This window comes from Sander lucioperca, chromosome 7, assembly GCF_008315115.2.
Source record: "Sander lucioperca isolate FBNREF2018 chromosome 7, SLUC_FBN_1.2, whole genome shotgun sequence".
Classification (NCBI taxonomy): Eukaryota; Metazoa; Chordata; class Actinopteri; order Perciformes; family Percidae; genus Sander; species Sander lucioperca.
The window spans coordinates 27947734-27962478 of record NC_050179.1 but is presented as its reverse complement, the minus strand read 5'-3'; the positions used below and the strand labels follow the sequence as shown (position 1 = coordinate 27962478).

Here is a 14745-nt window from a genome sequence, read left to right as displayed (position 1 = left end):
CCAGCACTTGGCAAATATGAACCTGCGTGTATTGATTCCTGATGTGTTTGTGTTGTATTATTCAACTTTTACACCACCACCCTACCGAATTCTTTGTGCAGAGATGGTTTCTTCTGGGATTTGGCATTAGAAACAAATCTACATTGGGAAAAGCCTGAGTACAACTCTGGCAGACATGTTAAAAAAAAACAGCCATCTTTATCCCAAACCAACCCAAGGCCCTGGTCTCTCCATCGAGGAATATAGATTTTAATATCAAATTAAAGATGAATAAAAATAAAAAATAAAAATACAAACACATGTGAAACCATAAAAAAAAAGCATACAGTACTTATTTAAGTCCAAGTTGTTCTCAGTCTTAGGCCAGATTCAGAAAATAAAAATACGATGGCTAATGAAACCAACCATCTGAGCTCACATGATGATGATGATGATGATGATGATGATGATGATGATGATGATGATGATGATGATGATGGACAGAGACAGAAAGCAGAAGAGGAGGAAGAGAGCCATGGTGCCAGAGAGGCACCATGGCCTCGTTTTAAGGCTAAAACAAAAAGAAAGGAATTGCAAGCCAGAATAAAATAAAAAAAAATGTTACTTTCGCTTTCAATACTGCACTCAAACCATGACTCAACAGTGAGAGAGGGAACCGCTCCGCAGACGAACAGGAAAAGGAACCATGGCGATCACAGCTGACATGTAAACCAACTTGTTCTCTGGGCTTCTTAAGCACAACTAGAATCGCATAGCATTCAAAGACGAGGAAGGTGCCATTCACTCTGGTAGAAACCACTCTGACAGACACAGCTACCAGCTCAACTCAACATGTAACAAGAAAAACTGAGTGAGTATTAAAACATGGAAAATATTTAACACAAAGTGCAGGTTCATCCTGCAAAAAAAAACAACAAAAAAAAACAGCTCAGACAGAGCAGTAAGATTAGTACATTTAAAAAAAAAAGCAGGTCTGCTGAAATATTTCTAATACAATTCTCTACAGTCTGAATTTCCCTGTTTGACAGAATAACACACACACACACACACACACACACACACACACACACACACACACACAGGGTGTTCTTTGAGATTCCCTGCAATATACCGATACAATCACTACATGGACTACAAAAAGAACAAAAGAGCATTTGTCCAAACATGTCACATAGTAAAAAGTAGCAAGAATACAAAAACAGCTCTTACATATCGTTTTTAAGAAAGACAAGTTCTGACATTTTCAACTTACCTGGCTAAGCACACTCACAGATCCATAGTATGTACAGGCTGAGAGAGGAAGTGTAATGTTCGAACTTGGACATTTTCAGTACAAAGAAGTTGAACAGCACTGATGTCTGCAGGAATATGACCATTATATTAGTGAGAAAGATATACTTCTATAGTTGTCTATATTGGAGTGTGAGATTGGTATCAATCATCAGCTTTTTTCTTTATATTGATGGTTAACTTCAGCTGGTTGGTTAGTCTACACACCTTTGGGATCGGGTGCTGCTTCATACTGGTGTTTTGGTATTCCACTATAGGACAATACATCCCCAAACTCCCCCCTACATGGTTTCCCTTCACATACGTTGAGGGAGTTTACTGGCTATTTCATTAAAAAAAAAAGTGATGTGGACACAGGGAGTCGGGCCGGGACCAATACACTGTTTCTGTATTACTGTGGGGAGATGAAAACCAAAAGTGTTTTAAGTCATCCTTCACCTGACCAAAGATAAATGAATGTGAGAACATGCAGGGTTGTTCTGAGGGGTTAGTCAAACTTCCCAGTCTTCCGATACTAAACAGCGACAGGCTGCCACAGGAAGAGGAGGAAGCAAAGATGAGAGGAAGAATGAGGGAGGGGAGTAACTTAAGAGCGGGGAAAAGAGGTCATCAGAGAAAGCGAGGGGGAAAGAAAAAAACAAGGAAATGATCCCCCTCTAGTGGACACTCTAGCAGTCAAGACTTTCAAGTCTTTGGCCCCGTCAGATTTTTTTGATTATTTTTTTGGGCATTTTCGGCCTTTATTTTGATAGGACAGCTGAAGACATGAAAGGGGAGAGAGAGGGGGAACGACATACAGCAAAGGACCGCAGGTCGGAGTCGAACCCGAACCCGAGCACGCTGCGTTTGTTGTAGTGTAAACCTCTATATATGGGCACGTGCTCTACCAACTGAGCTATCCCGGCACTCTGGCCCTGTCAGTTTAGGTGGACACTCAACTCTATTGATTCATTCAGTAAACCTTAAAACATACTTAATGCCAAACTACTTTAAAAAAAAAAAAAAAAACACACAAAAAACTATGTCTGTCTTATATAACACCATTAAGGGACATTTTAAAAAAAGTTTCCTTTTCTGAGGGGAGGAATTTAGGAGGTATATATTTGCTGGATCAACCTGCATCATGGCACCCATTTCTGTCTGCAACAGTCTGATTATGGCTGCATTCACACCAAATCAGGCGTTGCAGCAAAAACGCCAGTCCTCCGTTTCATTTGAATGTGGGAGGTGCATTTAGGCTGCGGCGGTGGGGACCGCAGGGTATGCCGAAAAGTAGAGACACATTCAACTTGGAGAAACGCAACCCGACGTCACGCTGTGGTGACATATCACTTAACTGCCAATCAGACAGAACACAATGAAGTGTAACATCATGTTTCACTTGTAGTTTTTTTTTTTTTATTAAATCTGTCAATGTGGCAGCATGACTAAATGCTAGCACCATGGGAACACAATGGAGAAACAAATGGGCCACTTCCAAACCACTGCACAACGCCTGATCTGGTGTGAATGCAGCCTAAGTATGACGTATGGCAGTTTAAGTGGTTGTGGCCTCTTCACTGCTATCAACTGTCTAATTGTGGGGCTGAGAAAAAGGGTAGAGGACAGGTCAGGTATAAGAAGAAAAAGAGGTGGAACAAAGAGGAAAGTGCAGGGAGAGAGAAACGCTCAGGAGCTTATGGAATGACAGGGCTACAGTACTAAAGGGCTTTGGCAGGTTAGTAAAGCAACAAAAACTTGATGTATCACTGGTAGTAATGAATGCAATAATAATAGCCTGGACTGTCCTGCAAATGTGGAGATGGTTAGGCTGAATTAATAGCCTACAAGGGATGGACGAGGGGACAGGAGTTTAGGGGACTGTCTGTTCAAGGGAAAATGTCTTCAAGGATTTATATGCACTGGGGCACTGGGTAACCCCCTCCATCGGCTGTGTGCTGCACAGTGTGATCCTGCAAAGAGCCCAAGTCACTGAAACGCTCGCCGCACCAAACACACTTGAACTGGCCCTCTCTGGAGTGTGTGCTCGCGTGTTTGGTCAGGTGCTCGCGCTGTTTGAAGCCCTTGTTGCAGTGGCCGCATTTGTACGGCTTCTCCCCTGTGTGCACGCGCCGGTGTCGGTTCAGGTCTGATGAGTATTTGAAACGTTTCTCACAGTCAGGGCACTTCAGCGGCTTTTCCCGCGAAGGGTCGCAGCGGTGCTGGACAAATTCCGAAGAGGACAGGAAGCGGCGGTCACACAGCGAGCACTTAAGGGGCTTCTCTTGGCAGTGAGAATTTTGATGACGCTGTAACGTCGAGCCCTTCTTGTAGCCCTTGCCGCAGACGTCACACTTGTACGGCTTGTCGGGCGAGGTGTTGGACGACTCGCCACACTTGTGCCTGAGCAGCTCTCCCGACTGGCTAAACTCCTTCTGGCATGAGGCGCACTTGAACAGGTTGTCCATGCCGTGGACGTGCTGGTGGTACAGGAGGTGAGAGGGCTGCATGAAGCCCTTGTCACACAGATTGCATTTGAACGGCCGGTCAGTAGGGTCTTTGTGTGTGCGTCGGTGGCGCACCAGTGCGTACTGCTGTTTGAAGCTCATCTGACACTCGTCACAGTGGAAGGGGCGCTCCTCCGAGTGTGTGCGCTCGTGTTGCCGAAGGTCAGACGGACGCTTGAAACCCTTACCACACGTGGCACAGCGGAACGGGCGGGAGCCCTGCGGGTGGCAGGGGTGGTGAAGGAGCTCCGATGACTCTTTGAAATGCAGCTCACATAAGTTGCATTTGAACAAGTGCTCCCCAGAGTGCACATACATGTGGCGCACGAGGTGGGAGCGGTGCTTGAAACTCTTTTCACAAACAGCACACTTGAACGGGCGTTCACTGCTGTGTGTTCGCTGGTGGTGCTGTAGGTGCGACGACTGGCTGAAGGCCTTGTCACATGTGTCACATTTGAAGGGCTTTTCTCCTGTGTGCACCCTCTCATGCCGTGTGAGCTCTGACAGGTGTTTGAAGCCCTTCTGGCAAACGGAGCATTTGTACGGCCGGTCTCGGGCTGAGGGAAAGGGCAGAATGGACGAACTGCTGCTTGCTGACGCCCCGTCACTGCTGGGCTGCTGGGGATTATTTGAGTTGGGTGTGACGTTGCCAGAAGATCCGGGTCGGTAGGTCTTTTCACATATTGAACACTTCTGTGGGTTGGTGCTGTTATGGGATGTGTGGTGCTGGGCTAAAGAGGTGAGTAGGGAGAAGCCCATCTTACACACCCCACACACAAACGGCTTCTGCTCCACCTGAACACACTGGTGTTCTAGCAGGTCTGTCGCCTGGTGGAAAATCTTCATGCACTGAGTGCACTGGAATGACCTGTCCTGATTCACCATGCATTGGTGCTCATGTGGGTTGGCCAAGTGGGAGATATCATGTCCACAGGCCCCACACTTGTGTCCTCCTTCGGTCCCTACCTGTAGGGAGGTCTGCTGCGCCTGGGCGGGGTGCTGCTGCTGACTGTGCTGCCCGCCTCCATGCTGCTGACTCCCGCTGTGTTGTTGGCTGTGTTGGCTGTGCTGTCCATGCTGGGTCTGTGGCTGCTGCTGTAAAGACGTAGCATCTGGCTGCAGGACAATGCCATACACTGCACAGCCCAATGCATTCTCAGCTCCTGGTGGGATGGTGTGGACGACTGGAGGTGGAGCAACTGCATGCTGCTGCCAGGCCTCCGTCATACGGGCTCGGGTGTAGGGATTCAGTTTGGCAGCTGGTGTGGCCCAACTGCAGTAAGAAAGGGAGATTGGAACATATTTAAATAACGGGCTGAAGGCTTTAGAGTGCGTTAGGAAAACAGGAGAAAAACACTCACTCCATTTCAGCAAGTGGAACTGAAAAACTGGCAAGGGTGCTTGGTGAAGGGGCTGTGACGGACGATTTAGCTAGTGCAGAGGAGAACAGCTGTGTGGAGATCAGACCTGTGGGGAGAGATGTAAGAAAATCCCCTGCTTTCACTTCATTTGTGGCTTTCAAGTGGTATCTGTATGGAAAAGAGAATCAACGTACGTTAAAATACCAATGTGCAGAAAGGGGTTACTCAATAACAACAGTGTAGCATTATGTTGCATCTCCAACATCCACTGATCCAATAGACAGTACACCCTGGCCGGAAAAAAAAACAAACATTTGTGTACCAAAATGCTTTTAAAAGTATAGAGCTTTATCAGCTTTATCAGCCAGTTATAATGGGTCGGTATAAACTCAGCAGAAACTGAGATAACAACTTGTGAGTTAGTATTACTGTGAGAGGTGTTGCAGTATTAGGTTTATAACAGATGGGTGCCAGACTATGCAGGCAACCTCTCTAGCAACATATTACAGCAGATTATTCCTGTCTGCTCGTTGATCAACTCTGACAGAAGAGTTGATCATAGCGTATTTATCAGTCAAAAGGAATATAATCGTGTAAAACATCCTCCTTACAATGATATGTACTGCATGTTGGCATTGCCAAAAGCATCCAAATGCAATAAAATGTAATAACAACAACTTCAGGATGTGCACCGTATACGCAAAATCACATCGAAGGTGATCAATCATTAACGTACACTTGGACACAACACATTGAAGCTAAGCCGTATATTTTAATCTTTATTATACTGGTAATGTAGTTCCACCTGTGTCTATGCAGCAATCCAAATGCTCAACGATTCGCGGTTAAAAAAAAAGTGGAAGACAGCGTCTGCGCATCATAACGTTTTTCGTTTCCAGGCAAAGATCACTGTAATCAGGATAGCTTAGCTAGCATAGCCACATGCTAACGCAGCCACGGAGGCGCAAGAAAGAGCTAGCTAGCTAGCTAGCTAACGTTAGCGGACTAGCCACAGGAAATAATAGCCTAGTAGTAACAACGCCTTTGTTAGTGAGTGGTGAATTTAAACAGTGATGAGAAATTCTTCATTTACATACCTGGAGCGTCCAGACAAATGACAGTCTACTGTAGGTTAGCTGACGTTACTCCCCCAAATAACAGGTCACTTCTTCACATCCGCAAACGGTGCTCGGATGCTCTCTTGTTCGAGCGCTGTGGCTCCAGGGGCCGAAAAAAAAAGAGATCTGTGGGTCATTAAAATGGGCAAAAGATTATCTCGCAATTTCCCAAATCGCCCAAATAAGCGGTATCGTTTCACGCAAACATTTCTTTGGCTGCTGTGCTCCTAGGGCATTCTCTCGGCAAACGAAAACATATACATTTTGTTATAAATTGCTAGCTAGCTATCGCCTAGCTTCTGAGCCCCTGCCCGCGCACGGGAACATGAATAAACCAAGAGCTAATTGGCATGCTCACAAAACACACACACACACACACACACACACACACACACACACACACACACACACACACACACACACACACACACACACACACACACACACACACACACACACACACACACACACACACACACACACACACACACACGGAACCTGGTGTATTATGGCTTCGATGTAACACTCCTTGTATGTAACACGTTTTTTTCATCTATTCCGGTTGTTCTAACGAGTAAAAGGTGTTAGTTACTGTTTATAAGTCAAAACTATCATGAAAATAATGTAATCTTCCAGTAGTAAGACGCTGAAGTTGGCTTCCGATTCGTAGTTTCCTATTCGGCAGTTAAGGGGAAATTTAAGGGAAATTTAAAGCTGATTATACATTCACAGTACATTGCTAAGCGATTTATTCTCCGTTGTTGCACCTTTTACTGTTGTGAAAGCGTGTTAGACATTTAGGTAAGGTATTAATTATGTCTGAAACACATAGACCACATTCAACCAGGTCTAGATTAAAAACCACTATACCTAGACTAAATTATCCTCTCTGGGATAGTCTAGGTATAGTGGTTTTCGATCTTGACCTGGTCCAAAGGAGTCTACGTTTGAAGAAATCCATGAAATCTCCATATGTTGCATTTTCATTAATAGAACGAAGCTTTCACAAATTTGAAACGGTGTTTTAGGAATGTTTAGCTTCTCTGGGATAATGTAGTTCAGATTTGACAAGTCTAGGTAGCCTATAGTAGCCTAGTTTTTAATCTGGACCTGGTTCAATGTGGTCTAAGTGAAGAAATCCATGAAATCTCCCTTTATTGCATTTTCACAAATAGAATGAAGCTATCACTAATCTGAAACTGTGTTTTTGAAGAATCTTTAGCCTCTCTGGGATAATTTAGACCAGATTAGTCAAGTCTAGGTATAGTGTATATATGTATATATAGTGTATATACTATAGTGTAGTTTTAATCTGGACCTGGTTCGACGTGGTCTACATGTGAAAAAACAATCAAATATCCATTTATTGCGTTCTCATGAAGACAATAAAGCTTTCACAAATCTGAAAGTGTGTTTAAGACCTAATTAACGCTGAATCAGACGCTGAAATGGGAAGCTTAGGCCTACTTCAGCTTTAATTTTTCCTTAAATTTTCCCTTAACTGCCGAATCGGAAGCAACGAATCGGAAGCCAACTTCAGTTTCAGTTGAACCGAATGTGTCACCTCTTTTTAAACGTCACGATGTCAGATAGGCCTATATGTATTTTTGACTTAAGGGTTTCTTTAAGGCCGAGTAGTACACAAAAACACCAATACACATATTCCTCATATATGCACTGTTATACACATATTGTGGCAAACCTCTGAGAAGTATGAAAGTGGAACTGATTCGAGGTGGTGCTGTGTTTCACTGGGACCTAAATGAGCATTACAACAGGTTGTTTACCTCGGAAGCGCAGGACTACGATAAACCGGAGTTTTGTAGTTCGAAGCCGCTGGAAAATACGTTTTAAAGCCGAGCAAACATGTTTCTTTTTCCTATAGTTTAACATGAAATACCTATGTTAATGCCTCTCAGTCTGTTAGCAAATGTACATGCATAATTCATGTGTAATATGTCCTGACAAACCACAGGATGTTGGTTGGCTACAGCAGCAGCTCGGAGGAGGAAAGCGAGTCGTCGGCGGTAGCAGCGACTGATCGAAACAAAAGTTTTTCTCGAAAGTGTCAAGAGGAAGATGACGCTAACAATGGTAGTCCAGCGAGAAAGAAACACAAAATTGAGGAACAGGTTCCTAAAACGAGGTGTGTGTTGTGCTGGCTTTCTGTAGGCTGAGTTGGATAACATGATTAACCATAGACTGTATGGAGAAAGAAGATGAGACAGAAAACAAATTGTAAACGTACGTCCAGGAGTGGTTATTAAACTTGTATGATCAATCGTCCCGTAACCTTTAACGTTACATGTAATTTTCCAACTTCTTGCCATAGCCAACCCCTGGATGATAAACCTATTGAAACTGTTTATTTTTTAAAGGTACTGTAAGGTCTTATTGGGCTGTGTTTCTATTAGGCTGCCTCTTCCTGGTTGCCTGTTGGCCATGTTTCCAGATGAAGTGGGCTCACAGACTGAAGACAGCTCTCTTCATGGTGGGCGTTTGCGCTCTTTTAAACATGAGAGAGGCAACTGGGCTACCTATGTTTATTTGCCATGTAAGACCAACACACACTACTGACGATTGATTTGTCAATTATCATTGGTTTAATCTCATTTGGATGTCTGTCTGTCTGTCTGTCTATCTGTGTGTGTGTGTGTGTGTGTGTGTGTGTGTGTGTGTGTGCGTGTGTGTGTGTTTGTCCCCTCTCTCTCTCCTCTGCACATCAGACCATCCTGAGGAGGAGTTCAGGGAGTTGTTGGAGGAGCTGCTCTCACTAGCCGGGGACCACGGTGTGGTTTTGACCCCGCAGGAGGAGTTCCACCTCAGCTTGTCTAAGACAGTGGTGCTCAGACACCACTGGATCCAAACTTTCACCCAGAGCCTCAAGGCAGGCCTGGTGCACTGCAAGAGGTTTGCTCACATACCCATACACCGGAGGAAAACTTGTTTTTGCTTAACAGTGTTAGCCCTTGAGTTTGCAAAGCAGATGCAGTATGTACAGGGAGTCATTTGTAGGACGGGTAATTGCATTGCTCTTAGAGACAAAAAAAATGAAATGCTTAATGCAAAAGATATTAGAAAAGGGTTTAGCTGGTGAAAAAAAAACTGTATCACAACATGCAAAGATAGTAAGACAAAAGAAAATGAAACAAAGAGAAATTGAACAATGAAGAGAGTTTAAATATATATATATATATATATATATATATATATATATATATATATATATATAATCATTGTATTACTATAAATATAATTTAACTTTCTCAGAGGAAGGTGAGTAAATCTTCATTTGCAGCAGCAGCCTAGAAGGATCACTTGCACTTCAGTAGGTGGAATAGTGAAAGTAGATTAGATAAAGATGTGAAAGTTACATCAGAAGCTGACTATGGTGGAAATGGCATTCTAGCTGTGTTTCTTGTTGCCAGGTTTGTGTGCTCAGCAGGGAGACTGAGGGTCTATTGTAACGCTGAGAGGACGAGGTACAGTCACGTCACCTTTAATTCTCTCTCTTTGTCATAGTTAATATATATTAGGGATCGACCGATACTGGTTTTTCAAGGCCGATACCGATAATTAGAAGTTAAAGCTACATCTTGTAAGAATTTCTCCCATCTAGTAGTGAAATTGTATATGACAACTGAATATTACTTTCTAGCTCTTCCCATTCCGAGCGCGTTTCAACTGCTACGGTGGCCAAACCCGAAATTAGCTCTTAGTATCTCCATCGTTTACACGCAGCTGTTCTAGCAGCTGTTGATCCAGGGTACAAGCGGCCGAAATGGGTTTCCTCAGGAGGGTGGCTGGCGTCTCCCTTAGAGGTAGGTTGAGAAGCACAGTCATCTGTGAGGAGCTCGGAGTAGAGCCGCTGCTCCTTCGCGTCGAAAGGAGCCAGTTGAGGTGGTTCGGGCATCTGGTAAGGATGCCCCCTGGGCGCCTCCCTAGGGAGGTGTTCCAGGCACGTCCAGCTGGGAGGAGGCCTCGGGGAAGACCCAGGACTAGGTGGAGGGATTATATCTCCAACCTGGCCTGGGAACGCCTCGGGATCCCCCAGTCGGAGCTGGTTAATGTGGCTCGGGAAAGGGAAGTTTGGGGTCCCCTGCTGGAGCTGCTCCCCCCGCGACCCGATACTGGATAAGCGGACGAAGGTGGATGGATATTAACTTTGGTCTTGTTGCTTTGCCTGTCGCGTTGTCGTTTTAATTCTCTCTTTCCCTCCCGGCTGGCATTCGTCACGGTGCCACTGAGTCTAGAAGTGCGAAAGGCGGAGGTATGTCCCTCTTTGGCTATGGTATTTTAAAGATGGAGGCGCTACCTGGCGGCCGTCATTCGAGTGACTCGCCTGTATGTATTCTGAATTATTCTAAATGGCAGATTCTACGCTTACGAGAATACTTTGATTAGTTGGTGGAAGTAATTACACATGAATGAGCACATATTTGTGAAAGAACAAAAGGGTTTTTGCTAAGAATCAACTCAGAAAATTACACAATGTAGGTTTAATGATAACCCGATTATCGGAACCAATATGCATTTACATTGAAAATGAAAATCTTTAAGTCAAAATTGAGATGTCGGAATGTTACAAACTCCAACACAAAACTTTGTTTAAATGCTTTAAGCAATTATTTAATAAATTAGAAACGTTCAACATAATACCCAGTAAAAGGTAGTCAGATAGTTTTGTGGGCAGGACATTAAGTCAAACTCAGTGGGGAGTGAAACCGGAGCAGAGGGACTAATAAATTAACTTTATCGGTTATCAGGCAAATAAAATGCCGATACAGATAATCTGCAAACTGCCAAAAAAAAGGCAGATAATCGGCCAGGGCCAAGAATCGGTCTATCCCTAATATATATATAACTTGGTCACCGGCTAAGGTGCTACTGTATAAACAAAAAAATCTGTGTGGCACTATTCAGTTGTTAATGTTGCCAAAAAGATCCGTCAAAGATACATTTTCATTCTCAGTGTGTCTGTTAAATTCCCTGAGCATCAGTTCTTCATGGTTCAACTGCCTGCATGTGTCTCTGTCTGTTGTCCCCTGCAGGACGTTTCTGGGGATGGAAGTGTGTACTGGGCATGCTCAGTTGTTGGACCTGAGCCAAGTACTGGACAGAACAATGACAGAGTTTCACCTGGACACTTTCTATAAGGTTAGTGATCGAAACACATTGTAACACACACACAAAAAGACTTTGCCCTTTGAGCTCTATAGCTGGACCATTTTCTGTGTAACTCTTAAGTTTGAATTGGTCTTTTTCTGTTGCGTTTGTCCCTGTGTAAATACAGTGAATCCACAGGGTCTAAATTAGATAATGGGATGTTCTTCTATGTTGTAGCATCTATTACATTTGAATGTTGGTTTAAGCTTATAGGGCAGTTGTGTTTTCATATTATTCCATATGATTTAGTGTAGAAATAATTATTAGTCAATGAATGATTTTAAAGCAATGTTTTGTCTTAAAAATATAAATAAATCAGGGTTTCCGCAGGGTCTTAAAAAGTCTACAATTTCGTAATCAAAATTTTAGGCCTTAAAAAGTCTTAAATTCGCTGAAGTATTGTGTTGTAGGTCTTAATTCCCCTAGCTCTTATGCTCATTGAAAAGTTCCCGCAGCGCTTTACAATGTTCTTTTTTAATTCTGTGGTGTTGTAGTTCTTTCTGTCGCTAGTCCAATTATAATTTGCTGTATTACAACTATAAATTTGACCAATATGCAACTTATTTTGCAGCCAATCTAGACACCAGTCCTATTATGCCAATGAGGAAATCGGGGAATTGTTTCAGACATTGTTTCCACACTCTGACGTCTGATTTTATTTTTTAATGTCACAATATAGGTCTTACATTTTCATTCATAATGGTCTTAAAAAGTCTTAAATTTGACTGGGTGAAACCTGCAGAAACCCTGATAAATTGTCCAAAAGAATCTGAAGTAGCACACACATCCGTGTCTTACCGCCATAATGTTCCCACTGGTGTGTTTTCTAGGATCCGTCTTTCCACGTGAGTCTGGCCTGGTGTGTTGGAGACTTGACAGGACAGATGAAGGAGTGCATTCAGGAGATGCAGGTACTGGGACATCTTGTGTCTGTCCATCCGAACTTCCAACACTGACATCAATGTGCGTTTATTTTTACTTTAAAATAATTTCACTGTTCTTCGTAAACCGACAGTCATTTCTAAATCCAAAAGTGCCCCAGTGCGTTTGACCCATGTAGTAGCAGTTTATCGCAGCCAAATCAGAATGCGTATACCTGTTGGCCGATTCAAAAATGCAGCACAAAAATTCCAAATGTATGAGTGAGGTCATTTATAAAGTGAAATACAAGTACGAACCTGGAAATAAGCGTGGTAAAGTATGAGACCTTTAATAACCAAATGTAATGTTGTGGTGGTAATGTACTTTTTGCATGTGTATTGTTCTGAACACTACTGACCATTCTGAAAGCAGGCGAGATAACGCTGGGTATAGAGGACTCAGATACAGGTGATTTGACTGAACTACTTGCACAGAATTTACCGGCTGATAACTGCTCATATCTGTAATTTTTCTGTTGACTGTTAGAGACTGATTGATGACCATGAAGAAGGACCATTTCTGCTGAGGTTGGACTGCGTGGAGCTGCGCTGCAGGACGGGAAACAAGACCTTCCGCTTCCCTCTGGAGCCCTAAAATTGGACATATGTACACCCTGACCACTCGCCCTTTACAGCTGTGATCCTCTGAGCCACATAAATGAGCTGGAAACGTAACAAATTTAGTGCTGCAAAGATGATATATTGTATTCCATTAATAACTGCTGACAGATATGTGGCACTTCACAACAAAGATAGTCTATATCTACGACGTTCCACTTCCGGGATTGCTCCGGTCCCGCAGGATGCATGTCTTTTCGTCCAATGTCTGCTTCCTTCCGCTTTCCTTGTGTCGGAATTTTAAACTCCAGATGATTTATGAAGATTATGGTTAACTGCTCCTCAGATCTCTGCAGAGTAAATCCAGACAGCTAGCTAGACTGTCTGTCCAATCTTGAGTTTTCTGTTGCACGACTAAAACAACTTTTGAACATACACGTTCTGCCACAACAAGTTCCTTCCTGAGGCTATTTTGCAGCGGCACCGTGGCTGTGTCCGGAGCTTAGCACCGCCCAAGACGATTGTGATTGGTTTAAAGAAATACCAATAAACCAGAGCACGTTTTTGGTTTAAAGAAATACCAATAAACCAGAGCACGTTTTTCTCCCATCCCGGAATGCTGTGTGGACTAGCCAGACCCTCCTCCGGAGCACCGTGGAAGAAGGTCTGGCAAAGCGAGACTACAACAAAGATGATACAAGGCTCAATGGCAGTTGAGTATTGTATTTTAATACTGTATAAAAAATAAAGTTGCTACTGGTTTTAACTAACACTGGTACCATTTTTTTTATGCAAAACTAATGCTACGAGATGTGATCAGGGTTCAGAAAGGTTGAAGTGTCACCGAAAGTAGCTTTTAGAGAAATACTAGGCATGTGTGCGAAGTAGTACATTTGAATAGGTTGACATGCAAAAGCCTCACTGAATGGAAGTTGTGGACTTAAATCAGTATTGAAACCTCACCGAGTGGTTCCAACACAGTCATATCTTGCCATTTGACCTCACTGACATGAACACAGGAGAGAATTGTTAGGGCCAACGGCTTAATGTAATATTTTACTCCATATAAGGCAACACACATTTATGACCAACATTTATGATAGTTCACAGGAGATATGACACTCAAGAATATATCACATTGGTCCAGCACAGAGAGAGCCTGATGGCACAGCAAAATCATTTATGTCAGAGATTCTCACTGCATGTCACACAAGGATTAGGAGTCAGGTTTTAAACTCTGCATGCAGGAAAAAAAATAAATAAAAATAAAACAGGGAAAAAGATTTATACCATAAAACAATAAAAGTCCCCTCATTTGTGCCTGTGTAAATCCAGTCTGTCTAGGCACCTGGTTCAAACCCAACCTGGGCACAAAATATGTACAGACCCATCCAACATGTACTGTAAAGGACATGGAAAGTGAAGAGAAAGAGCTTTAAATAGCAGGTCGTTTAATTTAGAACAACAAATAGCCCATCACTACCATTTGGCTGTTTGATACAATTAGAAAGCAATACATCAGGAGCAGAACTGAAATGTGGTTAGACAATGTAATGTTTAAACTCTTAGAAAATTGAGCTTAAAAGCTATCTCTTGACCATCAGAAACAGTTGACAAAAAATAAAATAAAAATTGAGCTTAAAAGCTATCTCTTGACCATCAGAAACAGTTGACAAAAAATAAAATAAAAATTGAGCTTAAAAGCTATCTCTTGACCATCAGAAACAGTTGACAAAAAATAAAATAAAAATTGAGCTTAAAAGCTATCTCTTGACCGTCAGAAACAGTTGACAAAATAAAACTGGTGCTTTCACCTACATCTAATGCTCAGCAGCGGACAAAGCAT

The 14745-nt window shown here is 42.9% G+C and overlaps 2 protein-coding genes and 1 long non-coding RNA gene across 5 annotated transcripts; 2 read left to right on the top strand and 1 right to left on the bottom strand.

Moving 5' to 3' along the window:
• The first annotated feature begins 1275 nt into the window (after positions 1 to 1275).
• Positions 1276 to 1804, top strand: LOC116057892. The gene is made up of 2 exons (XR_004106896.2): positions 1276 to 1709; positions 1763 to 1804. It is a non-coding gene; the product is annotated as an uncharacterized LOC116057892 (long non-coding RNA).
• A 908-nt stretch (positions 1805 to 2712) lies between these two features.
• Positions 2713 to 6614, bottom strand: znf319b (zinc finger protein 319b). Its single transcript, XM_031310235.2, has 3 exons — positions 6235 to 6614; positions 5138 to 5305; positions 2713 to 5049 (listed from the first exon to the last, which is right to left on the bottom strand). The coding sequence occupies exons 2-3, from the start codon at positions 5140 to 5142 to the stop codon at positions 3183 to 3185; spliced, it is 1872 nt and encodes a 623-aa protein (XP_031166095.1). The 5' UTR covers positions 5143 to 5305; positions 6235 to 6614; the 3' UTR covers positions 2713 to 3182.
• Positions 6615 to 6768: 154 nt separating this feature from the next.
• Positions 6769 to 13039, top strand: usb1 (U6 snRNA biogenesis 1). 3 transcript variants are annotated; one of them, XM_031310452.2, is made up of 8 exons: positions 6769 to 6786; positions 8231 to 8401; positions 8670 to 8809; positions 8982 to 9165; positions 9684 to 9737; positions 11307 to 11412; positions 12252 to 12332; positions 12829 to 13039. In XM_031310452.2, exons 2-8 carry the CDS (start codon positions 8232 to 8234, stop codon positions 12934 to 12936), a joined length of 843 nt encoding a protein of 280 aa, XP_031166312.1. In that variant the 5' UTR covers positions 6769 to 6786; position 8231; the 3' UTR covers positions 12937 to 13039. The 3 variants fall into 3 exon arrangements, with proteins under 3 accessions (XP_031166312.1, XP_031166306.1, XP_031166298.1); XM_031310438.2 differs by lacking the exon at positions 6769 to 6786 and adding an exon at positions 7932 to 8033; XM_031310446.2 differs by lacking the exons at positions 6769 to 6786; positions 9684 to 9737 and adding an exon at positions 7930 to 8033.
• The last annotated feature ends 1706 nt before the right edge of the window (positions 13040 to 14745 follow it).

Bases quoted from the DNA above. Each gene is read 5' to 3' on its own strand.
- usb1 (XM_031310438.2), top strand. From the start codon at position 7,969: ATGAAAGTGGAACTGATTCGAGGTGGTGCTGTGTTTCACTGGGACCTA. The intron at 8,810-8,981 runs GTAAGACCAACA...TCTGCACATCAG, and splicing joins TACCTATGTTTATTTGCCAT to ACCATCCTGAGGAGGAGTTC. The intron at 12,333-12,828 runs GTACTGGGACAT...GTTGACTGTTAG, and splicing joins AGTGCATTCAGGAGATGCAG to AGACTGATTGATGACCATGA.